Raw genomic sequence first — 26,876 nt, 5'->3', positions numbered from 1 at the left:
CAAATAAACAAGAGAAATCAAATTACACCCTTTGGAAACAATTAAAGCAGCGCAACAGTAAAAAAAAAAAAAAAAACTCAATGATCTATCACTACTAAAATTACAAATAATATTTACCAGGGCTAAAACTCTCATTTATCAAAAAACACTATTTAGCAAAGTTGGCAGTTAGTGATAGGGGGAAAACCATATTCCTAGGACCAGGGTTCTTAAATTGGAGTCCAAGGACAGGCTTCCTAGGGCTGTAACCCCCGAAACCATACATATGCAGAGCATATGTTTCCTGAGGGAAGACAGTCACGGCTCTTGAGCCTTTGGCAGCACGGGACAGTCCCCCTTGCCAAGAGACTCAGTGGTGAAAGCTCCAGAGAAGAGGCCGGTGAGCGGCTCAGGCCTGCTCACTGGCAGAGCTGGGGCCTCTGATACTGCTGGCTCCCCTCTCCTGTTGTAGTGAGGCCCAGAGGCCGCCAAGGGCTATTCCTGGCCAGTCCTACCTGGGAGGGAGCTCCTTCCCTGGGCTTCTTTCTCCTCTAACCCTGGGGCCTCATTCCCACAGCCCTTGGGGGGGTCCTACCCCTGTCACATCCCACCTCTCCCACAGTGGTGCTCAGACCCTTCCTGCTCTGTGGCGAACAAACGGCTCACGGCCTCGGCCCTGCTACACTCCTCCCACAGGACCCCCAGTGACATGGGGACAAAATCCACACTCCTCCTCACTGACCCCCAAGACTCTTCCGGCGCACGCCCTTGCAGCCTTGCCGGCTGCTCCATCCCAATCTCTGCAACACCCACACCGAGCTGCGGGAACATCAGCTCCATGCGGCTCTCGGCACACACCACAACCTCGCCTGCCTCCACGCACTGGCCCATTGGGTGCCTTCTACTGTAATTTCCTTCCAACTCAGATCAACCTCAAGATTTAGCCCCACTTGCACCTGTTCCAAGAAGGCTTTCCCAGACCCCTCTGAGGTGGACTAAGGTGTCCCTGCTATGTGCACATGTGGCACTTTGGGGTCTTCACAAGTGTTTGTAACTACTGGTGCACCTTCTCACCAAGCAAGGTGCGATCCCTTCACAGGACGCACTGCAGATGGTTCGTTCTGTGGTCCCAGCTCTGACCCCAGAACCCGACATGGAAGAGCCACTCAAGATTTTTTGAAATGTTAAAAAAAACCCATATTCTGTCAAAACGTTCATGATACGATAGTAAGTCAAAACAGTAGGGGGCAAAGTCATATACCGAGAATAATTTCACTTATTTAAAATATACACATATATGCCCAGAAAAAAATAAACGATAGGAAATGTACTAAATATTAACAGTAATCATCCCTGACTGGTGAAATTAAGAATGCCTTATATTTTTGTTTTTATACTTTACTATATTTATCCAAATGTTCACCATTAGCATGTACTACTTCTATAAACAAAACAATAGACTCTAAAAAATCCTCTTTGCAAAGCATATATCTGATGAACGGGTAGTACCCAGAATATATAAAGAACTCTTACACCTCAATAATAAAAATATGATAATCCAATTTAAAAATTGGCAAAGGATTTGAATAGATATTTCTCCAAAGAAGACACACAAAAAGCACATGAAAAAATGCTCAATATCATTAGTCATCAGGGAAATGCAAATCAAAACTACAAGAAACTACTTTAAACCCACTAGGATGGCTATAATCAAAAAAACGACAATACCGGTGTTCATAACAGCATTATTCATAATAGCCAAAAGATGGAAACAACCCACATGTCCATCAACACAAAAATGGATAAACAAAATGTGGCGTACCCATACAATGGAATATTATTCAGCCTTATAAAGGAATAAATTATTTTAATGAAATACTGACACATTATACAACATGGATGAAAACATTATGCCACGTGAAATAAGTCAGACTGAAAAGGACAATTACTGCATGATTCTACTTATATATGTATGAGGTATTCAGAATAGGCAAATTCATAGAGATGGAAAGAATAGAGGCATCAGGGGCTGGGGGTTGGGAGTTACTGTTTAACTGGTACTGAATTTCTGTTTGAGAAGATGAAAAATTCTGGACATGGGTAGTGGTGATGCTTGCACAACACTGTGAATGTACTTGATGCCAATGAATTGTATGCTTAAAATGGTGCAAATTCAGTGTTCTAAGTCAGTGCTTAGAACACTGACTAGAACATAGACATTAATATAAATATTTGTTGCATAGATAAATAAATGATCTTTATAAAGTTAACTCTAGGTTCAGTAGATTACAGATTGTTACAACAGCAAAAATTAAAACTGATGTTTTCTATAACTTGCCTAGCTAAAAAGAAAATCTAGGCAGTTTGATGTCCTCTTGAAGTCTACTGATACTATTTTGAAGCTGCTTTATCACACACACACCATGCCAGTATAACACAGCACCTCAGTGACAGTGTAGGGAACTTAGTAATGCTGATGACAAGAGGGAGAAACAGTGTGTCAGGAGGAGACATGGAGACTTTAGGGTAAGAGGCTGGTCGAAAGTGGGAAAAAATAGAGAACAACAGGGTCTTAGAGATAAGACAGAATGCCCTGGTGTGAGGCTTGCTTGGGAAAGGTTTTAAGATATCAGGGAATAAAAAGTGATCAAGATCTAAATGCATTACAATTTCAGTATCTTCTGTCCTGTCTACACCTTTGGAAAGCCTTCATTCATTCAACAAAGATGAACTGAGCCCAAGGCAGTAGGAATACAATGGTGAGCAAACATAGACACAGAGTCTGCATACTACTTTTAAGGGGGAAAAAAAAAATCACACAGGAGGGAAATAGCTACATCCTATGATTTATAATTTCTTTGTATTTCATTTCTTCTGAATTTCTATGGAAATCTATACACTGACTTGATTAAAAAGGTTTATGCAAAAATATTGAGGTCAATTTTGATAAATTGTATTTTTAAGATAAAAGGATTAAATGTTTTTCTTATGTTAACAAGGAAATTGAATTAGGATAAAGTGAGAGATTAAAGCTTCCATATTATTTTTTTAAAAGGATGAACAATAACAACTGCTGGTGAGGATGTGTTAAAAATGGAACCTTCGGGCTTCCCTGGTGGCGCAGTGGTTGAGAGTTTGCCTGCCGATGCAGGGGGGACACGGGTTCGTGCCCCGGTCCGGGAGGATCCCACATGCCGCAGAGCGGCTGGGCCCGTGAGCCATGGCCGCTGAGCCTGCGCGTCCAGAGCCTGTGCTCCGTCCGCTACGGGAGAGGCCACAACAGTGAGAGGCCTGGCGTACCGCAAAAAATAAATAAATAAATAAATAAAATAAAAATGGAACCTTCATACACTGCTGGTGGGAATGTAAAATGGTGCACCCACTGTGGAAAGAGCCTGGCAGCTCATCAAAAAGTTAAACATAGTTATCATATTAACCAGCAATTCCAGTCCTAGGTATATACAGCAGAGAAGTGAAAAATATATCCACACAAAAATTTGCATACAAATATTCACAGCACCATTATTCACAATAGCCAAAGAGTGGAAACAGCCCAAATATCCATCAACCGGTGAATGGATAAACAAAATGTGGTGTATCCACACAGTGGAATGTTATTCAGCCATAAAAGGAATATTCATGCTACAACATGGACGAACATAAAAAACATTATACTTCGTGAAAGAAGCCCGTCACAAAAGGCCACCTGCTATATGATTGCAATTATATGTCAAGAATAGGCAAATCCATACAGACAGAAAGTAGATTAGTGGCTGTCAGGGGCTGGGAGGATGGAGAAATAGGGAGTGACAACCAATTGCACAGGGTTTCTTTTTGGGGTGATGAAAATGTTCTGAAATTAGAGAGTGGTGATAGTTGCACAACTTTGTGATTATACTAAAAACTACTGAATTCTTCACTTTCAAAAGGTGAATTTTATGGTCAGTAATATCTGAATTAAAAAAAAAATACCTCATGGCTCCACCATGCCACACCAGCCATCCAAAACGAATAAAACAGTTCAACAGATCCAGAAAAAGACACCTTGCAGGAAGACATTTTTGCACCCTACAGTGCCATCCTCAAAGCTAACATCAGTAATACTTAATGCTGACCAACTTCTCTGTAGCTTACATGCATCACTTTACTTAATCTTCACCACTACTGTGAGGTAAATATAATTCTTATCTCTATTTTACGCTGAAGAAACAGAGATTAAGTAACTTGCTCAAGGTCAGTCACACAGCTAGGCATCTACAGAGCCAGGAGTTGAACTCAGGTGTTAACTCCATTGCTCAAGCTCTTCATCACCTCAAAGGGTAAAGATATATTGAGGCCTTACATGGTCTTTATAATATGTTGATTATCTTAAATCTGTTTTAAAAAACCTTTTTCTTGGTACATTGAGTTTCTCACACTTGCTGAGTAGTCAAGAAAAGCATGACTGAGAGCTTGTGTCACTAAAGAGCAGTCATGCCGAGTCCTATTAGGAAACTGGAGACTCACCCACCAAGGGACAAGATTTTAACTATTTTCAATTGTTTCATATGCCTCAGCACACAGTTTTGCTATCTTTTAATTAGTCCCGAACTTATTGTCAGTATCAAGTCCAGTTTTAAACAAGCTCCATGTATCTTGACCTAGTTAGCCATAGACATGACTTATAAGTCTAGTCAAATATCTTAATTTTTGAAACTAAGGACTGTGGAAAGAGAATTAGCACTGGCCCTTCCTATTCATACATTCCCACCTTCTGAGAGATCCAAATAGTTTGAGGACCCTTGAGTGAACTGGAAAATTTTTCCCATTAAATTATATATCATAATCATATGAGGTCCCAGAGTTGCCATGAGTTCTACATAGTTCTCAGGACTAGGGATAAACTGGGACCAATCTAGAATACTCAGAGCCCCTAAAAAGAGGTACAGGGTTGGGAAAGAAAAACAAGGATCTACTGACAATCAATTTGCCACTCATGGCATAAGTACTTCACATGTGCCAGTTCATTTAATATTTCTAACCTGTCCAACATAAATTGGTTATTCTCATTTTATAGAGGAAAAGGCTCCAGAAACTAGGCAAGTTTGCCCAAGAGCAAACAGCTTGTAAACTGGCAGAAGTAGGATTCACACTCAGGTCTCTTCTGCATTTTCTACTACACCTGCCTCTGTTTCACACGGACAGACATCCACAAAGAGTTCTGAAAGAGGATGGCACTGACCTCAGGGAATTTTGCAACATTCAAAGACTACCAGAATCTAAAGGGCAGAATGTGTCAGAGTTTCAATCAGCTCGAGCCAAAGAGTCCATAAATTTGCTGGTCTTGGCTCCTGCTAATATTAAAAAAGCTATTACACTTCTCTCAGGATTACAAAGACCTCAAATACTCACCTACCCCATAATTTTTATTGTTTCAATGAAATAGCATACGATGACCACTGAATAACTTTGAAACATTTAAACAGATTTCACTTAAACATGTAAAATGGATTTGAAGAATTAAATTCCTACACTAAAGTGAAAATTACCATCACACACAGAAAATTGGAAAATACGCTAAAACCAAAAGCTGTCTGGTAACAGGATGTTTTTCATCTACTGATTACCTCTCTGCAGCACTAGCTATGTGAAAAATGTGCTCATCTTCATTCTGTAACCGTTCTTTTCTCCTTCTTTCAATGTCATGTCGTAGGTCATTTGGATCTATTATTTTGACCAGAGTCTGAGGAATTTTGACAGAAGACAAACCATTCACATTACTGTTAGTTGCACAAAGACCGTATCGAACAAGAACCTTAAGTAAAAGTCCTAAATAAGTTACCTTGTACTCATCCTGCTCATGCTAGTGTAAACTGATAAAAATATTTTGAGACACAATTGACAATACAGAGTCAGAAAAGTTCATAACACTGAACCAAGAATCCCACTTCTGGGACTCTATACCAAAGAAAAGTCTATCTACCCGAGTATATTCAAAGTATTATATTTTTAAAATAACCATAAAATGAAAGTAACTTAAGTGTGAAAAAAATTTAAAGGAGAAGGGAAGAATAATTTTATGGTAAATTTAAGTCACAGGAATAATGTACAAGCATTTAAATTATGATAATGCAGACTATGTGGAAGTAACCATGGAAAAACACTTACTGAAAAAAGTTAATTAAAACTTACAAAGCCTCAATTATAAAAAGGTCATTGGGAGTTCAGAGATTATACATAAAAGGAATGTTACTATAGTTTAAGTAAAAGATAAAGCATCCAAAACTACATGTACTGCGATAGTGTATGTTAAAGTGCTAGACATAAGACTGCAAGGAAAGATGATCAAATAATATTTTGTCTTAAGTGGTTGAATTAGAGGTGATTTTTAAAAAATCCTCAAATTTCCTATAAGTTTATTATAGTACTTTGATGAGCAGAAATTTTCTGAAAATATCATTTATTCAATAAACTAACCTATCTCCAAAAGTACAATAAAACTGTAACCATTCACAAGTGAAAATATTATTTATATATTCTATCACAAATGTATTAAAATCTCTCCTCTATAAAAACTCTTCACTCGCAATGAATAAATTAGCAGTTCTTTTAGAACTTGATATATTTCTTCTAAAACAAGAGCCAGTTTTCTTCTCCCTGGGCTAGTTAAGATAGTTTTTCTAATTAGCAAAGAAATGGCGGGGAGGGAGGTGGTATGGGTGGGAACAATAAAAAAAATTCAGTATTATTTCCATTATTTTTCTAGTTCATATTCCATAGCATCTTTCACACAATCTTCAGTAAACAGAAGAGCAGTGTCAAATGAAACTAAGTTCCTTTGCATTCATTCTACATACAACTTAAAAATATATCCCACATGACTGCTTTGGAAAAAACAGGTATCAAACATACTTTCTGCAAGCTTTACAGTGTGAAGTTTTGGAATGAACATTAAACACTATAATTTTATGTCAATTTTACAGAGCTGTTACCCTTAGGGATTGTCTCTCTTAGGGCATGTTTTTGTCTTTTGCCAGTGTTCTCTCTGCAACCTTTTGATAACTAGAGTCACTTGGAGAGCTTTGTAAATTTCAGATTCCTGGGTCTCAATCATTCTTCCTCACCCACTTTAACTACCTTTTTTACTCCCAATGACCAGTTCCCTTATCCATTAGTATACTAACAATAAGATAATCTCTCATCAAAAATTATATTCACTTACCTGTTCTGAATCATATACCATAGTTTGTTTACTCTGAAGCTCGGCCAAAGACATATCTATTCTCCTAAAATAATAAAGGCATATTACAATTAAATAATTATGTTATACACTGATACCCTGATTCCATTATTACAGAATGGATTTTGAAATAAAGCTGGTGTGTCTTGGAGGAAGATAAAGAAATCTGCAACCAGGTGGTTTTTCACCCATACGGCAGTCTCCCAGGACATACATATCCTGTAAACAACATCACAGTGACACCTCAGTGGTTCTCAAATCACTAGCCTGTGTAACCTTAAACTTGGCTCCGGTGATCTACCGCATTCTAACATTGATTCAACTCAGCTCACAAGACAGGGCGCACCACCTGTTTGGACAGGTGCCAGCAGAAGAAGACATAGGTTTTCATCCGGCTGCCCTCAGAACAGCCATTTCTGACCACATGAAGCAACCCATGATTTCAATGGCTCGACAACTGTCTTTCATCTTCCAGTGATAACTTCAGTAGGCAATTACTATAGACACAGCAGAATCAAAGTTAGGTAGGTAAATATTTTCAAAGTCCTACACATTTAAACAATGCTAGTCATGGCTTCAATACAACCTAGTCTATCAAAGTGCACTGGCCCAGTACCTGCTTGGGTTAGTCCTGTTTTTAGGCAGGAAATGCAGTTCTAGAGTCTACAGCAAGCCCAGGAGGCAGGCAGCACCTTCCCACAATCTGTTCTGAGGCTCATTCCCATGAGTTAAACAGGCATACAGTAATCACTCATTACCTGTGAATTTCTGGATCTGAGTTCAATTTAAATTCATTTACATCTGCAGCTTGCGTAACTTGCATTTTTGAGAAACGCTCATGTAGAGTAATTCCAAGTGATGGAAAATTATCTGCTGCAAAATGGAAAAAAAAAGTTGTATCTCAATGTAAAACTGATTCCACTGAAAAGATTATATATAATAAGCACAGGAAGAAGGGACTATTAAAAAACATCCAACCTGTTTTCTCTTGAAAACATATGGGACCTAAGCTTATTCCACAGACTAATTTGTAGTGCTCACACGCTTTCCCAAGCCCAAGCAACAGTAAACGGATTTATGAACCCAAAGATTCTGTTCCTATTTGACATGCCTGCTTACTTGCCAGGAGGAAAAGATAGTGGCTCTCTCAAAGAGAGGACCTTTCTTCTCCAAGGTAAGATCTTCCTACATCTGGGAAGTAAAGCTGGTATACAGCTCTACTCTTCACCTAGAGTGAAAAATAACTCCAAAAACAACCCTGAAACATCAAAACAATTCTGAACAAATGCTAAATGTTATGCTTACGTATCACAGAAGGCCTCCTAATGCCATTTTACTTTAACGTTAACTGAAGTTCATGAAGACATTCTGAAAGCGGCTATGCTACAAGCTTTTCACAGAATAAAGAGAAAGATAATACACTTGACCCATGAGAATGCTACTTAAGCAATCCTTTTCCCTAACTTACTGTTCTTGTTCTGGGACAATCTCCTGAATTTTTCTACAATACCAGCTCCCTGTCTGCCAAGAATCGTACTTCTTTTGGGTAAGAGGTGCTGGTATTGAGAAGGTGAACTGTTTCAAACTGCATGCTTTAAAGTAAATATATGCCTTAGTTTGAGGGCTGCAGAGAAAATAATTCATTTGCAAAATATGTTTTATGAAGGTAAAAAAGATTAACACAGTTATCTAGTAAGAAATATAAAATTATACATTTTGAAATTCTCAAAAGACCCCAGTTTATAATACCCACAACTGCCTTATTTATGCAGCATCAATAAGGAAAGATATTTTACATGACTAAATTTTCCAATTAATGGAAACTGGCCAGAAGTAAAAGCAAAACACAACAGTTCAATGTAAACCTTTGAAGTATTTATTATGCAATGTCCTGATGTCATAACGTATAACAAATCAAACTGGAATCTTCTATTGATCGCTTAGCATCACCCTTATGGCACAAACTCCCAGTAATGAATGCCCTCAGGGGCTTTAAGAATACGACCAAATGACCTATACTTCCAGATTTCTTGAGTTTCTTGAGTTTCATATCTGGTTTTTGTTACTTCCTCCTTCCTATTCAGTTATCAGTTATTGTTTCTTTCTGCTCTCAGTACACCTGTCTTTTGCAGCAGCCAAACTCTTCCTTTATAACTTTCAATTTGTAATCTATTATGAGTTGAAGCATCAAGTTATTGGAACTACATATAAAGAACAACGAGGCTTGAATTAATATGTGCTACTCTCTTCAACAGATTTCCTAATTAATGATCTAACTTATAATGAAATATTAATTACTACTACAATATCACAGATATTTACCTATGTCTCGTGAAAAGTCAGTACATTATTTTTGTGTTATCCCTAATGTATGTGCGAAATATACCAACCTTTAACTTGATGGATTATAGTTATGATTTCCTGAGCAAATTCTCCTGTAGGTTTGTTTTCAGTATTCTGAGTTGAGTCAAGATGTTCAAACAGTGGATGAAAGTTTTCACTTTTCCTGCCAACAGCAACCAAATCATGTGACATCTGTCTCTCTGTGGAATAGCTAGAAGCAACCCTAGAATAATTTGTAAATGTTTAACTAAATTTGAGACTATTTTACTGAGAAAATAACTTTAAAAGTTAATCAAGATAGCTATAAAACTAAAAAGATGTTTGTCTTTTCTTATAATTAAGGCACTAAATTGTATGCCATAAAACATGTACAATAATGAGTAGAAAATAGCTATAGGTACACAGTTTTGAGTTCTCCTTTTCAAATCAGAGATCATTAAATATTTGCTGCCACTTTAATAATAAAATCCTCAAAGTTCTAAGCTAAACAATTTTTACTTCAAAAAATACAGCAAGGCATTGAAGACACTCAATATGCAAAAAGTAATCAGATTATTTTCTACTCCCAAATGTCCATAAAATTGTAAAGCCAGCAAGCTTACACTATCTTGAAATACTACCATACTTTAAAAGCTGATATCAAACATAATAATGTCTCTGACTTCATAAAAGTCCTTAAACCTCCATGTCAGTAATGAGAAGCTGAGAATAGTATTTTGAAATCAAATTCTGTTGAGATTTAATCACTTACAAAGTCTCACTGAACTCTCAGAAAATAGTCTTAGTTGTTACCAAAGTTATGATCATTAGGAGCAATGACAGTGTTTACCCTAAGTATATCCTTAAAGAAATACTACCATTTATTACATAACCCCAACCATCTTACCATTTTAATGCTTTCTGAATCTTTACAACTTTCATTAAGAGCTTTCCTGAGCTTTAAGTACCATTATAAAGCCATGATTATGACATATAACTAACAATTACTCATGCCAAACAAAGGGGCTCAGAGCTTACAAACATTATCTGATTTCATCTTTGCAATAGCCCTATGGGGAGGTGTCATGATATCGAGACAATGGATGTCTTGGTTGTTTTGCTTTTCATTCCAGAGGTTAAGCATTCCTATGAACATAATCCTTCCAAATGTCTTAGTGGGAAAGTTGACTTTATTCTAATAATGCTACTCCTGCTTAAAACTACTCATATTCTTCATCTGGAGGCAGTTTATGTGTCACAGAAGAAAATGCCTCATTATTTATATTTATTCCTCATTTTGGACCCAAAATAGCACTAACCAGCTTATACCCGTCTTACTCCTCTGCATTTAACTCTGAATAGCTTTTGGCTCTTCCCGAAAAACAAGTTTCAGGAGTTGACGTGTGAGCTAGGCTTTGAAGGTTGGTGTGTTTTAGACATGTGGAGATGAGATGAAAGACATTTTATGTTTATAAGTTAACAAAGGCAGAAAACACACCCAGGAACTTTGAGCTGTGTGATCTGAGCAGTCTGGGGAAAGGAAATAGAAGGGCAGGAGGTGTGAAGGTAAGACTGCCACACTGCCAGCCTGATGTGACAGGATTAGCTGATGGGAGAGGGTGCGAGGCTCAGTTCTGGCCACCAGAGGACTGCCTTCTATCAGGTGTCTTGGAAGGGCATTGCGGTTGACAAGGCCAGTTAGGGGACTTTTGTGAAAAAAGTAATGAGATGCTGAATTAAGGGAGTGTCAGTCTCCCTAATCCTTTCCCCTCAACTCCAAAAATTCTAAATGTGTTCTTAGGAAGACATGAGCAAACTAATGACTGGAAAAGTGCTTTGTGATAGTTATTAGCTGGAAGAAAACCGAGAAAGGAAAACTTTACATGTGTCATACAGATTTTGTTATCTATTTTATTATAAGCTTCCAGAGGGCAGGGGATTATCCATTAGTTTTGGTGGTTGGGTTATTGTTACTGTTGTTTTGCCTGGCAGTTGGTTTTGTAGATGGATCTTAATTGTGTAGAAGAGGAAATTAAGGTTTGACGTAGCTTTTTAATGTTTGCTTAGTTATTATGCACAACACTCAAGTGAATGTCAGGGGGAATATCCTTAAACAGAGAAGGAAAACTGGGGTGGATTGGTGGGAGGGAACAGAGAACCTGGCAGATTTAATCAGACCGGAAGTAGATGTAGTATTAGAATACAGGTGTTGGCTATATTTAAATTTTTAAAACTGTCTAAAATGCATCTCAAATGAGAACATTTGATCTTTTCAGCTTAACTACTTGTATTGGGGGTATTTCGTGAAATTGTTAACTTGTCGATCAGTAATGTCATGGGAAATATAAAAAGGAAAATATGAACAAAGAGGTACTTAAATTTATAAATGGAAATACCTAGAACATTTTGCATTCTAAAGTTTCTAGAAACTTTTCCTTATAGCAAAAGTATAATTATTTTTAAAAGACTAAATTTCAGGTTATACTATTTTCATGTGTATTTTCTCGAAGGATGATCACTGATATTTTTTTATTAAAAATCTTGTGGGGTGTCTCTAGAGTTCATTTTTTAACTGATAACAAGTTTAAACACTAAAATTTCAGTAAGTGTAGCTTCAGAGTATACCACAGCACTCCTATGAATTGAGAGTTGGACTTGGAGTGGGGATGAGAGTTATGCCAGTAATAAAAAATTACAAGTAAATTTTACTAATTATCTGGTACAAAATTAGAAGCCTTTATCAGCTGGTTTTGTCTTGGGAGAAACAGACTGCAATAAAAACCATTATCAACTGATTTCCCCTTATAGATAGATCATTTTTATAGTTCCATTTAAACATCTTATTTTTCTCCTGTAAAAAAATTTTTAAAGCTGTTTTTTGGGTATGGAACAGGCTTTTTGCACCATTAAACCCCTTTAAACAGAGAGCATTTGTAATTCTTTTGTTAGTGGAGGCTGTTACAGGGCCATTCTAGCTTCTAGCATTCTAGCTTCTAGACATTTCACTAAATGTCTCTTACTAGTTATCAGATACACAGTGAGAAGCTTGGAGCAAATTAGGAGGAGAGAAAGGATAGGGGCCTTCTAATGAAAGTCTTTCTGATGAGTCAAGGAGACCACATCAGTGGCATCAACCTGCGGCATAATCACTTGTCCATGTTTCTGCCTTGGCAGGGAGTCGTCTCGACAGGGCTGGTTTGAGAGCAGGGAGCATGAAAAGTCAGACGGAAGCTTTTCCTCTGAGAAGTTAAAAATAGGCACTTAAAACCATCTTGTTAGAGGAGTTTAATTAGTTTAATTTTTTAAAGAATATCTGTAAGCCCCTCATAACCTTGGAGCAGTTTTGGATATATGGCTGTTAGTGATGTAAATAAATAAGTAAATACATACACATGTACACCCACACCCCAAAATGTATCCATCTGATTGAGTTTTGTTATATGAAGAGGTATCATTTGTTTCTGGTGGTGCTGCTGTTATTTAAGACATATCTCAGGGCTCTCTTTTGGATTTATCTTCAGAACCTGAAACATCATCATGAAGAACCCTAGCAGCTGTAAACCTCAATTCTTTGGATGGTGGAGTCGCACACCACCTCACACATCACTCCACTGTGCCATGGTATTACCAACGTCATCCCATGGTCTATAAGACCAGAGGAGAAGAAACCTAATCCTATGTGGATCCATAGTCCCAGGGTACCCTAACAGATTGTCTCACAGGGTAGGTCCTCAAAAAATACCCGCTGAAGGAATACATGATAAAATGGAAAATGACTTGGACAATATGAAATGGTGAGTTTCAGCTAAAAAGATGACAGACTTAAAATTCTGAGGCCAATTTAATTTTGTTTTTTAACTTTCTTAGCTTACTTTAAATTTTTTTCCTTAGTTTAGACCAATTTAGATTTTAAATTTTTCATTTTTTATAATAGAAAATCTCAAATATATACAAAAGTTCAGAGGACCCTATGATGAACCTGTCAAGCCAGCTTCAACAGTTATCAACATATGACGAATTGAAGCAGACTCGCAGAGCCAGGAAGAACTACCGATTAATTTGGGCCCCAAAGGCATGGCCAGGTGTCCTGCCCAATGTCACAGAGCTGCTCAGTGACCCACTGGAAGACAAAAGCCTATGCATCCCAACATCAAACAGAACGTTTATCTCCCTATACTAGGACCCCTAAGAGACACTAAGAGAAGCTAGGGTGAAACACAGGAATGAAAGGGAACCTTCCCTCAATTAATTTTTGATTTTAGAAAATGTATATGAGAAATATTAGGGGGAAAAAAACCTTAGTTTCTTTGTGATACATAACAGCAAGGTAGCAGGTATGTGTATCACAAAAATATCTCCACCCACAGCTTATTTTGCCTCCAGCCAAATGCCCATCAAAGGTAAACGTGTGTGATTAGGCTACCTTCCTTCAATGCTCACTGTGGTTTTTCACTCTTCTGCAGCCTAGGCAGCAGCTGTTTCCTCAGAGCATGTGGGCTCCAGTGTCTTCTGGGGCTCATCACCCACCTCATCCCCCTTTCAGTATGGGGAAAGGCCAGGTTGGGGGTAGGGAGGCCCTCTCTATATCTCTTCAGTGAGAAATAAAGGATTAAGTGCAAACGTGGCTGAGGCACTCAGTCTAACATCAACTTCACTAGCCAACCTTCTCAGCCTAGATGCCTAGTCCCAGCACCTGAGAAGTCAAAGGAGCCTCGGTCCAGGTCCACCCGCCCCAGCTTACTCTTCTCCGGAGACTGGCAGGCTCTCCTCCTCCCTTTCACCTCCTTCCTAGCCCGACCAAGGTTCCGTCTCTCACCTACTCCACCCAACATTAAACCAAAACTCCCTTCATCAGCCCCAAGACTTCCAGATGTATACAACAGTTAGTGTTTGGGGTTCATAACAACCTTAGTACAGATTTTCATATTGTGACTCCCTAACTTCTGAAATATATAATTCTGAAATATATAATTATGACTCTTGTGTAACTTCTACCTCTGATAACGCAGCTTCTGACAAAGTAGGTCACTAGAATATCGGCTTTGTGTCTACCTACTGCTATTCTAGATACAAATTAGAATCTAGAAAAATCACTAGGTGATAACCTTATGTTTTCAACTGCACTAATAACTGGAAGAACATATATCAATACTTGACCAAAGCTAAGAAAGTAAACAAATGCATAAAATGAACCATCTTAGTCTTTCTAAAAAAGTACATAAACCTCTATAGATTTTAACCAACAAAAAACCTCTCTGCACTCTATGGTTATTTTAATCTTGTTAAGCAGAGGAAAACCTAATTTATGTTAGCAGTTGAGAACGTGGCTCTATTGAGGGTATTAACTACCTTTGTTTCATGGACAGTTCGTCAGTCCACATATAACTAAATCCAACCCCAGAAAATTCTTCCACAACTCATTCATCAGTTAATGATTATAATCAGAGAGAAAGATTTTTGTTGACTATGATGCACTGCCATACTGAAAAGGTGCATATATTTATTAAGTTATTTATTCTTCAAGTCTTTGAATAGAAAGGACTTACAGTGAAGCTCTTTATTACACAAGCCGTTCTACGGGTCCTTGACAGGTAATTCAAACATGTACTGACAGGCCCCACTAATGGGTCATGAAATTCCTAAAAGGCCAGTTGATAAATTTAAAACAAAAGTTACAGCAGCCTCAATTTTAGGAAGCTCATTTTGGTGACACATGATGAAGATCAAGCTTCTATTTCTCAATATCAAATTATAAAATTAACAGTGTTTAGCATCTCTAATGAGGTCAACTAAAATAAAATCCTTCAAAATTGGTACTTCTAGCATTCTTTAAAAATGTTACAGCCAATTTATTAATTCTAATTTAAGTATAAAACACTTTATTAAATATTTTAAAATTGAAGATTTTTATTTAAGTTTTTTACTTTTATTTAAAAATTCAAAATATTTGTGATTTGATTTTATCACTTTTATTTAAAAATTCAAGATTTTTGTGATTTGATTGTATGTAATTTTACCTCAAAAGGAAAAAAACTGTAAACAAATATTAAATACTGAAATATTTAAAGGGGAATGTACTCATATCTGCATTTCATTTTGAAATGCAGCAAAAAAATAAGATGGAATGATAGATGAACAGATATGTGATTACAGAAGTAGAGTAAAATGTTAACTGTGGACTCTAGGTGGTGGGTATATAGGTATTGACTGTACAATTCTTTCAACTTTTCTGTACGTTTGAACATTTTCATAAGATAACGCTGGAAAGAAAAAAAGCTTAAGGTAACATCCTTAAACTTGATGCTTACAGCAGCTTTTGTGCTCTTAAGACTAAGAACTAGTAGGAAATATAATAGCACAAAATGACTTAAGACATATTATATGAAATAGAATATAAAATTATTAATACAACATGATGACAACCAGGTATACATAGAAAAATAACAAAAGGAGCTGTACTAAAATATTAATAAAATTGTCTTAGGGTAGTAGGATTATGGGTGATTTCCCCTGCCCTTCTATTTGTCTGACTTTCTGTAATATAATCATATTTATAAATTATTTCTATGTACATATATATATATGTGTGTATTTTGAAATATTTTTTGCAAGTACAATGAATGTAAGAAAAATATCAGGGAGGGGGACTGCCATATCTAACTTTAAGGAAAGAAGCAAAATATATTTTGTTTAAAAAAAAAAAGACTGTGGGTTTACCTCCCTCACCATCACATTTTGTTCCCTCTAGTTTTTGATTCAAATACAGATATGAGTCAATGGTGAACATAAATACACCAAATCAACATGGTCCTTCACTTTTTAATTCACATGCTGGTAGTGTATTAAGGTAACAAACAGACTTAGCTGACACATCCAAGTGTCAGTGCCTTATTATTCTCAGAATCCATAAAGAGGTAATATTCATAATAGAAAAAAAGCATGCAATCCACTGTAGGAGAATATAACCTATTACAAAAGTCTTTTTTGTTAAACAATCAAGAGCTAAACCAAATGTCTTATAAATGGACCTCTTTCTAGACTCTAGCCTAATTTCCTCTACCTAGGAGAAGCTAGTCGGTTGAGCACCACTCTTTTTGAGTCGGCAGCAAGAACCACATTAAGTCATCCACCTCCTTGAGTCACAAGGGGACATGTGGATTTGAGCCCCAGGCACGGACTTAGATAAGTCACTTCATCTCTCACTGCCTCAATCTCTTCCTCTATAAAATCAGGGTCTGCTAAGGTCCCTTCCAGGTCAAAAATTCTCTGAATTTCAGGCAACAGGGAAAACAGGCTCTGAGAAACTGAGCAAGGAACAGGTCTCCTTGAGCACCACCCAGCCTATCCGTGGATATAGAAAATCTGGCAAGATGAAAACATGTAAATTCATGAAGAGGAACAACTCCATAGAATGCCCTTCACCCAAAAAGCATCTTGAGATACAAACGTGGAAACGAACAGACATGACGTCAACCCCATGTTATTATTAATCACGGGATTCATCCCCATTAGAGGGCTTTTTTGAAAAATCCAGGCAATCCCCGCCCCCCAGCTCGAAATCTAAACACATCACTAATTCTATTTTCAAAGCTTCACATAAAGGTGGCAGAAACAGTTATTGCATACCATTAAGAAAAAAACAAAGGTAATACCTGGATGTTTTCTTCACATCTACTTTAACTGTGAGCGATTTCTTCCTAAGAACGGCAGATGAAGCTTTCGAGTCAGAAAGTTTTTTACTCTTATCAAGTCGGTTATGGGAAGAGTTGCTCTCTTTTCTGCCAGCCCCTTCTTTCTTTATTTTGTCCTTCCGTTTGTCATTACAGGGTCTCAAACCAACGTCGCTTTTATTTGAATGAGTGCAGGCAGTGCAGTCTTTCTTAGATGGCTTAAAAGGCTCTTTGACTTGCCCACCTTCAGCCTCTCTCCCTCTTCCAGCATTAAAGCAATCGGATTCTCTATTTACAGGGCCTTTTTGAGAACCGAATTTTCTATCTTCCTCCTTAGAGTACTTCTGAATTCTTCCATCATAAAAGTCCTGGTCCCCATCTGAGGTCTTACGATGTTTGTGGCGATAGTCACAGGATACCTTGGCTGCTGAACTGGTCTCTGGGAATTCCCTCGGAGCGTATCGAAGAGTTTGGGGTCCGAGGTTCCACTGATCTTTCTTCTCTTGGTAAGAAGGGAGAAAATGCCTGGACTTCCACTGCGGGCTCCTGGCAGGCTCTCTGTTTTCATACCTCTCCACGTCTTGAGGTCTTTTTGATGTGTGTCCATATTTTCTGAAATCACGATCCTCAGGATACCTGTGTTGACATAAAGCAGTTTACACTTGCACTAGAGAGAAGAAAGTGAGAATTTATGTGTGTGGAATGTTGGGCAACATGGCTTTAAATGCAGAGCACAGTGGCAAGTTAACCTATAATCCCTGAAGCCAACTCATAGATGCACAAGGCACTTAGGAAAATAGCATCTTTTTTTTTTAATATTCTAGCCATCAACATGATTCACTCTAAAAATAAACACTTCACTACTACCAGTAGACCAAAACTACATTACAATGCTTTTAATCTTTTTAGACAAAAGCTTTCCAAGGTGGTTATCTTCAACCACAAAGTAAACAGACTTTTTTACTTGAGTCTTTATACCAAATTACCCAGGTTTAATGTTTTCCTATACCTCATCTGAAAAGAGCTCCTTTTCTCAAAATCTTCAGAGCCTCTTCTAAGTGACTGAGAATATTTTTCGTCTTGTATTCTCTGGTGCCTCAATTCATCTTCATGCCACTGTCCTTCGAATCTAAAAGAATCTGCTATTGACCTCAGAGGCGGTTTCCCTCCTTTTCCACTTCCTCTAACTCTGTGGTCATCAGGAAAATACCTTCCTTGCACTTTCTGGGGATAACAATTCCTCTGGTGCTCCTTGTAGAGTACACCTTCTGAGTATTTGGGCATATACTGAGATCTTCTGTTACTATCATCCCCTCTTCCTGGTAAATATACTTGGGGAGGCTTATAAGTATAAAAATTTTCTAAAGAGTTTCTTCTTATGTTTGGGGAAGACGATCTATGTTCGTAAGATCGGTAATGTATAGTTTCACGAGAAGGAATCCTTGGTTTACTCTGTCCCTGTTTCTCATTGTCCGTTCTCCAAGTGACGGGTCTTTTTGGATCCTTCCTATATTCATAGCCATAATGCTCAGGTCTTTGCTTGTAGTGTTCAGAATTTCTAGGTACTGGTGATAAAGACCTATGTAAACAAATACAGAAAAGTTTAGTCCATTCAAAGACAATAGACTAAGTTTGTCTTAACATGACTTACCCAAATAAAACATTTGCTTTTCCCTGCTTCTTCCACTCAAATTAAATTCATCAATTTTCAATATTTGCATTCTAAATTGTTCACTTGGGAGTCTGATTATGCTTCTGCCCGATTCAACAAGCATATTCTTTTCATCTGAACTAATGTACCCCATGTGCATATCAAAATGAGCTGAGCACACCCATCCTGTTGGAGGAGGACCAGCTTACATACGCAGCAGGATCTATTTTAGAAGATTGCTGACAGCAAAGTTCTGGCAAAAGGGCCAGTCAACAAAAGCTTACATAGGTTCAATGGTCAAGTAAGAAATAAGCAGAAGGAGGGCTAGTTTCACACAAGTAAATATGTAGGAGCGTCTCTGGAAAACTGAACATAATCTCTGAAATTAAATTAGATTCCAAGAGTTCATGATGCACAATAAATCCAAACTCAGACCCAAAACTGACCCCAGTTTCCCCAATTGACTGTCTATTCTCTCTACTAAGTTTATATTAAGGAGCAAAAACTACATCCTTAAACAGCAAGTGGAGGGGGTGGGAGGAAGAGGGCCTTAAGACGTGGACCTCATGCTTAGTCCCTCCGTAAATACTACTAACGTAAATAAGTTTTCTTTCCCAGACCTGTCCCCTTACATATAAAATGAAAGGTGTGCTGTTGAAGCAGAGCTTGTAACTTTGGTGAATGTGTGCTTTAATGCAGCTATAATGCTCTCCAGGGACAGCACATCCTTTCTGTAACTACCTTCTCCAATACCTCAGCATTGCCAACACGGAGCCTTTCATTCCAACTGAGGAGGAAGGCTCCTAGGAGTATCTGGGGAAACAGCCTGAGTTACCCAGACTTCAGGTTAAGAGAGAGGAGTGGCACTATCTGGAACACAACAAAGTTCAAATTGGCACCTGGGGACCTTTCCTCCCATCTGACCTGTCCAATCTCCCAAATTCCTCCCTGAGGATTTAATGTCTTCTAACCAATGAGGCAGCTACCCTTGCAGCTTTTGTTATCGCCCCCTCTGCAGCAGCTGCCACGGAGTTGGAGTAACCAGGAGTAAAAGCCTTTCCTTTTGGTGACATGTCTGGGCCCTCCCTACGAGAAAAGAGGCTGATTTATCTTCCTCACGGACATACTGGGATTTATACACTGGACTTGCCAATATCTCCCTTTAGAGTCACCAAGCTAGATGTACTGGCAAGTGCATTATTTAGCTGAAGCAGAAACTCCGTCATCCAGCTGGCTGCACCTCTTCACAGGAAGAAGCAAATGGAGCCTCTGAGGACTTCCTGGAAGACTTCATCTCTTCCACTGCTAAGGAGAAAAGCTGGCAGCTAGAGGCTGAGGTCTTCCAGACTGATGAAAAACTCAATCTCTCACTTTAATCCTTACCTCACATGGAATACCACTTTGATATTATATTTCATCTCAGGGTTCTATTGTACAGAGCCCCTTTCTTCTGAAGGAGATTGCTGGAATGGTGGCTATTACTTTCAGTTCTCCTAAAGGGACAACAGAGACCCAAAGCGTCTGTTGGAAGACAATTCTCCTTGGATGTCTTGTGCTCTGCATGCCTCCTGAGCTTCTGTTCCAAGGCAAACTGCCTGGGAAGATGGGGATAGGGCTTCCCTAAGGGGCCGAGGGCCAATGTGCCTGCTGTCCAGGATAATAAGATAATGTCTCCTCCAAGGCAAAGGCTGGGCAGGGTTGCTTGCTGTCCCTAATGGGGCTCGGGTTCCTCAGCTATGTCAGCAGCGCCCACCCTCCGGGGACTAGAGGTAAGGGGAGCACAGGAACATGAAGCTCAAGTCGCCTGCTGCATATGAGTAATAAAGGCCTTTGTCTCTGATCCAAAAGTGCCTTGTGACACACTAATGTGCTAGCTTCCAAGTCGGGTAAGATATCAGACCCTTTACAGTTGGTGACAAAGAGCCCTGAGAAGGCATCCAGAAATCAGGTACTAAGCTTGGCAGGGTCTTTTGTACCCCTTCACCACAGCCTACCACAAAAGGGTGAAACAAAATGACCTCTGTGAGGCCCTCCATGTTCAAGCCATTTGCTTCTTTGCATTCTCCTTTCTTTCTGAAGTTCCTCCCCATTACAATTTGATCTTGTGAACTACAAATGAAAACTGCTGAAGAAATTATTGATTAGTCACTGGAGAACCATAATGAACAAGCATCATGACCAAGCTGTATTAACATGAAAAATCTTGATCTGTCTTTTGCGTATGTAATTGTGGTCCTCTTTAAAGTTCTAAAATGTACTAGTGGGCTTCCCTGGTGGCGCAGTGGTTGAGAGTCCGCCTGCCGATTCAGGGGACGCGGGTTCGTGCCCCGGTCCGGGAAGATCCCACATGCCGCGGAGCGGCTGGGCCCGTGAGCCGTGGCCGCTGAGCCTGCGTGTCCGGAGCCTGTGCTCCGCAACGGGAGAGGCCACAACAGTGAGAGGCCCACTTACCGGAAAAAAATAAAAAATAAAATAAAATAAAATAAAATGTACTCGTCACTTTCACAGCTCTGCACCTTTGCTCTTGTCATCCCCTTAACTGGAATACTTTTCCTCTCTTTCTGCATTTAAAAATTCTACCCATCATTGGGAATTCCCTGGCAGTCCAGTGGTTAGGACTCCGTACTCTCACTGCCGAGGGCCCGGGTTCAGTTCCTGGTTGGGGAACTAAGAGTGCACAAGCTGCACGATGAGGAAAAAAAAAAAAAAAAAGAAAAAAAATTCTACCCATCTTTAAATGGCCATCTAAAAATCTCATCTCTTCTTTAAAGACTTTCTTGGTACCCATTCTTCCCCTCCACAAAAGCAGAACTATTCCCTCCCTGTGGATACAGAATACCTTGTCCCAGTCAGTAGCACAACACTTTTCCTGCAGTATCATAGTTGCCTATGGTGTCAATCTCCCCAGCCAGGCTGCGTGCTTGCTGAGGCCCTGTACACAAATTTGCCTTTGTAGCCCCAGAACCTGCCTATAGCAGGTATACAGTAAAAACTGGTTAAATTTTTCCAATCTAATTATATATACTATTGATACTACCAACAAACAAAGAGGAGAGTTGAATTATAATTGAGTTGTTCAAAATTCTATTACTCTGCCATGAAGAAGACGACATAGGAAACTCCCAATTTATTCAAACATATTGATTATGAAAAAAATTAAACTAAATATACACTGAAGAGTTCTAAACCACTTACTGATGCAAAATATATAACACCCTCAAAGGTGTTTCTCAGTCTTCCTTGCTGTGGCCATTGCATTTCTTTTATTATGGATTAATTCTAGCTGCCAGCCATAATTAAAGAAAGCTGTCAGGTCCTAGAATCTAGAAATACAATGTCGATCACTATAAAGCACCTACTGTGAATAACCAAGTCCACGAGCTTATTAAAATAGGTTCTTAACAATACCAGTGAATTTGAAAGTCAAAGCACATCCCAAACCCATGCTTACACTGCTAAACTAAGGACTGCTCACCTGTGCCTCCACCTGGGGGATCTAGAGCGTGACCGTGCCATCCTTTGACATGTGAGCCACTATCCACTTTTTACACTGCAAAGAAACACAATATTAGCAAGTTTGTAGAAAGGGCCTGCAACCCGCTCTTAAAACACTGAGAAAAAGTAATTTAAGCCCTCTGTGCCTCAGTTTCCTCATAGGACCCACCTTATTGGAATGTTGTAAGGATTAAATGAATTAGATCAAGGGTCAGCAAGCTTTTTCTGTAAAGGGCCAGAGAGTAACTATTTTAGGTTTTGCAGGCCATAAAAGGTCTCTATCACATTACCTTCTTCTTTAAAAAAAAAAAATGCTTAAAAAATGTAAAAACCATTCGGGCCACACAAAAACAGGCCCCAAAGGGCCCCAAATGCATTGTAGTTTGATGATCCTTGAGTTGTCATGAAAAGAGCTTAGAATACTGCCTGGCACACAGCAACTGCTAAATAAGTGTTTCAAAAAGAGGAAAAACTTCCGCAGAATTCCTCTATCTGAGCACAACAACTACCACCCCTTCCCAACTTTCGCTGTTAGTTATGTACATATAATCGCAGTTACGTTCATATAATCAGAGTCAACACCTTTAGGAATACTTAATGACATATCCTACTTTTATTTTATTTATTTTTGAGGTATGCGGGCCTCTCCAGTTGCAGAGCACAGGCTCCGGACGTGCAGGCTCAGCGGCCATGGCTCAGAGGCCCAGCCGCTCTGCGGCATGTGGGATCCCTCCAGACTGGGGCACGAACCTGTGTCCCCTGCATCGGCAGGCGGACTCCCAACCACTGCACCACCAGGGAAGACCTATCCTACTTTTAAAACTGTCAGATAATAAGAATTACAATGCCTAATAATCATACTCAATTGCCACCTAACTTCTATCAGATAAATATACCAAACCTTAATTAAGCATGATTAGACATTTAGTTTGCTTCTGATTTTTTGCTAAAACAAATAATGTCAAATAAGTAAATTTTAAAAGACATAAACTTGATTTTTAAAATATTTTTCAGTCTTTAAAAGAAACTGATAGGTTTAGGAGCTAAATTTTAAAAAACATGATTTGGGTATAAATTTTCATACTATTATTTACATTTCAGTAGTCTTCCTCAGTTTTGATACTATAATTAAGTAGTGCCCAACTTACTGGCTCCAAACCCCTGATGGCTTTCAAAATTACTGCCATGGGACCATGAATAATACACACAGCCACCATACACAGACTACAGAATGAATAAGTATGTGTCTCATATATTAGAACCTCTACTTTGCAAATTTCTGAAGATACTATGGCCACTGTTAAAATATAAATGGCTTCGTCAATGTGTAGTTTTTCCACTGACTGATACAAAAAGTACAACTATAACTATGTGGACATTGGTTTGAAAAGGGAGTCCTCATAGTCAAACATTTGCAAACTACTATTATAATAAATTTCAGAAGGAAGTAATAGCATATAAGATCAAAGGACTTGAACTAGATCACTCACCAGAAGTACATTCAATTCAATTCATTTAGTTACACACTGCTTCTTTCCAAAAAGAATGTGAGGCTAGGAAGAACAATTAGTTCAGGTGTACTATGAAATTAAGACACTAAAGGGGAAAGTGTTTTCTTAGTAACTAAAAATATAAAAATGTTCATTGCAGCTCTATTTACAATAGCCAGGACATGGAAGCAACTTAAGTGTCCATCGACAGACGAATGGATAAAGATGTGGCACATATATGCAATGGAATATTACTCAGCAATAAAAAGGAAAGAAATTGAGTTATTTGTAGTGAGGTGGATGGACCTAGAGTCTGTCCTACAGAGTGAAGTAAGTCAGAAAGAGAAAAACAAATACCGTATGCTAACACATATATAGGAAATCTAAAAAAAAAAAAAAAAAAAAAAAAAAAGGTAATGAGGAACCTAGCGGCTAGATGGGAATAAAGACGCAGACCTACTAGAAAATGGACTTGAGGACACGGGGAGGGCACATGGACATATACGCTACCAAATGTAAAATAGATAGCTAGTGGGAAGCAGCTGCATAGCACAGGGAGATCAGCTCGGTGCTTTGTGATCAGCTCGAAGGGTGGGATAGGGAGCGTGGGAGGGAAAGAGATGCAAGAGGGAAGAGATATGGGGATATATGTATATGTATAACTGATTCACTTCATCATAAAGCAGAAACTAACACACCATTGTGAAGCAATTATACTCCAATAAAGATGTTAAAAAACAAAAAGTATTCATTTAACAAATGTTACTGAGTACCTATTATTTGCCAGGCACTATTCTCGGGAGACAGCAGTGAAGAGAAACAGGCAAAAATTCCTGCCCTCCTGGAGCTTACATTCTACTGAGGGAACTTATAATTTAATTAAAGAAGTTTTGAGTATATACCTATTAAATTGAACAAGTATAATAAACCCAAAGGTTGTAGGGGAGACACCAAATACTGTTGGTGATGATGAAAAAGTATTTCTTTCCCCGAGGGTAATTTTTTTAACCATTTTATTTTTTGCAGAACACTTACTGAAATACAATTCACATACCGTACGACTCATCTATCTAAGCGTACAGTTCAATGTTTTTTAGTATATTCACAGGGATGCATAACCATCACCACAATCTAATTTTGGAACATTTTCATCCCCTCTAAAAGAAACCCCATTAGCAGTCACTCCCCATTCCTCTCCTCCTTAGATTAGCCTCTGAGAACCACTAATCTGCTTTCAGTTCCTATGTATCTACCTACTCTGTACCTTTCATATAAACGGAATCATACAAATATGTGATCCTTTGTGACTGGCTTCTTTCCTTTAGCATAATGTTTTCAAGGGTTTTACCACGTATCAGTATTTCATCCTTTTTATGGCTGAATAATATTCCATTGTATGGGTAAACCATATTTTGAGATTCATTGATCTCTCATTGGACATTTGGGTTGTTTCTATTTTTTTGGTTATTATGAATAATGTTGCTATGAACATTTGTGCACAAGTTTTTGTGTAGACACAGTTTTTCGTTTCTCTTGGGTATAAACCTAGGAGTAGAAATGCTGGGTCATACAATCACTCTATGTTTAACTTCTTGGGAGACTGCCAAACTTTTCCAAAGCAGCTACATCATGTTACAGTCCCACCAGCAATGTATAATGGTTCCAATTTTTCCACATCCCCACTAACATTTGTTATGGTCTGTCTCTTCAATTATAGCTAACCTAGTAGGGGTGAAGTGGTTCCTCACCACAATTTTGATTTGCATTTCCCTAATGATAGGTAACCTTGAAATAGGTAAGAAATTATGAAACTAATCATGCCTACTTTCCTTTAAACTAATAATTTCACTTTAAATGTATTATTCTAAGGTAATAATTTAGAAAAAAGCAGCTACATACACTAAGATGTTTATATAAGCTTCATTTATAATAGGAAAGAAAAAATTCCACCCAAACTACTTATAACCCAAATGCCCAATAATCAGTAAAAGATTAAACAAATTTAAAATACATTCATCTAGTCACTCCCTACCTTTCTCCTAGCCTTATATATGTCTTTTCCTCCACATATCCTATTTGTCCACCACAGCAAACTACATGCTTTTCCCTGATCAGGCTGTTCTGTTCGTATCACATAGATGGCTTTCCCTCACTCTGCCTGACAAATCCCTATTCTTTCAGGACTGTTTGACCATAATCTCCACTGAAATTCTTTCCTTGACTTTCTTTCTTTCCCCCTGAGTTTCTTTCTTCTTGGGATTCTGAGTTTATTCTGCAATTGTTTCAATACATGGTGATTATTTGTTTACATAATTGTATTTATTTCAAAAGGCAAAAGACTCTAAACAGCACATCACAGAACACAAAACTCAAATGACCTATGGACATTTGAGATGTTCATCCTCAACAGTAATTGAGTAAATACCAATTCAGATCATAACCATTCCACACCTGTCAGAATGACAAAAAACAAACAAACCAAAAAACCCTTAAGTTGCATATTCCAGAGTACTGGTGAGGCTGTGGAAAGATGGGGACTCTCGTACACTGCTAAGCAGGTGAGTACACACATGTATAACCACTTTGGAAGGGGTTGGCGGTATCCATTAAACTTGAACACACTCATATCCTACAACCCAGCAGTTCCACTTAGGGATAGACCTTAGAGTGGTGGTTCTCCAACTTTAGTGCACGGCAGAATTACCTGAAAGGCTGGTTACAACAAAGAATGCTGGATTCTCTTCTGGGGTGCGCCCCACTTCTAGCAAGTTCCCAGGTGATGTGGATTCTGCTGGCCCCAGGACTAAAAAACTACTGATTTAAAGGGAAAAGTGTAGGTCACTTGGGAGAAAATGTTTACAAGTGAGATTTACTGGTTATGTAAGAAAAAAAGTATTACTTAGAATATTTCCCTCTGCTAATATTAAAATTATCTTTATTAAAATTCAAACTAGTAGATAGCCTCATCAACCAGAGGGCAGAGAGCAGAAGCAAGAAGAACTACAATCCTGCAGCCTGTGGAACAAAATCACATTCACAGAAAGGTAGAC

General features: G+C 38.4%; 1 protein-coding gene across 29 annotated transcripts in view; it reads right to left on the bottom strand.

Annotated features, from left to right (window-relative positions):
- The window catches only part of BCLAF3 (BCLAF1 and THRAP3 family member 3), a 61,880-nt gene that overhangs the window by 17,128 nt on the left and 17,876 nt on the right, over nt 1-26,876 (bottom strand). For 13 of the 29 annotated variants that reach the window (XM_067023808.1, XM_067023801.1, XM_067023809.1 and 10 more), the window contains 7 exons: nt 22,317-22,391; nt 18,200-18,769; nt 17,173-17,826; nt 9,589-9,704; nt 7,957-8,071; nt 7,181-7,244; nt 5,586-5,701 (listed from right to left, as the gene is read on the bottom strand). In XM_067023808.1, the coding sequence (XP_066879909.1) occupies nt 5,586-5,701; nt 7,181-7,244; nt 7,957-8,071; nt 9,589-9,704; nt 17,173-17,826; nt 18,200-18,769; nt 22,317-22,357 (1,676 nt within the window). In that variant the 5' untranslated portion in view covers nt 22,358-22,391. Of the gene's footprint in view, nt 1-5,585; nt 5,702-7,180; nt 7,245-7,956; nt 8,072-9,588; nt 9,765-17,172; nt 17,827-18,199; nt 18,770-22,316; nt 22,392-26,876 lie in introns of all 29 variants that reach the window. The other 16 variants (XM_067023796.1, XM_067023785.1, XM_067023795.1 and 13 more) reach the window with 3 other exon arrangements.

The sequence above is a fragment of the Kogia breviceps genome, chromosome X (genome assembly GCF_026419965.1).
Source record: "Kogia breviceps isolate mKogBre1 chromosome X, mKogBre1 haplotype 1, whole genome shotgun sequence".
Classification (NCBI taxonomy): domain Eukaryota; kingdom Metazoa; phylum Chordata; class Mammalia; order Artiodactyla; family Physeteridae; genus Kogia; species Kogia breviceps.
The sequence above is the reverse complement of the archived record's forward strand: the minus strand, read 5'-3'. Positions and strand labels throughout refer to the sequence as shown.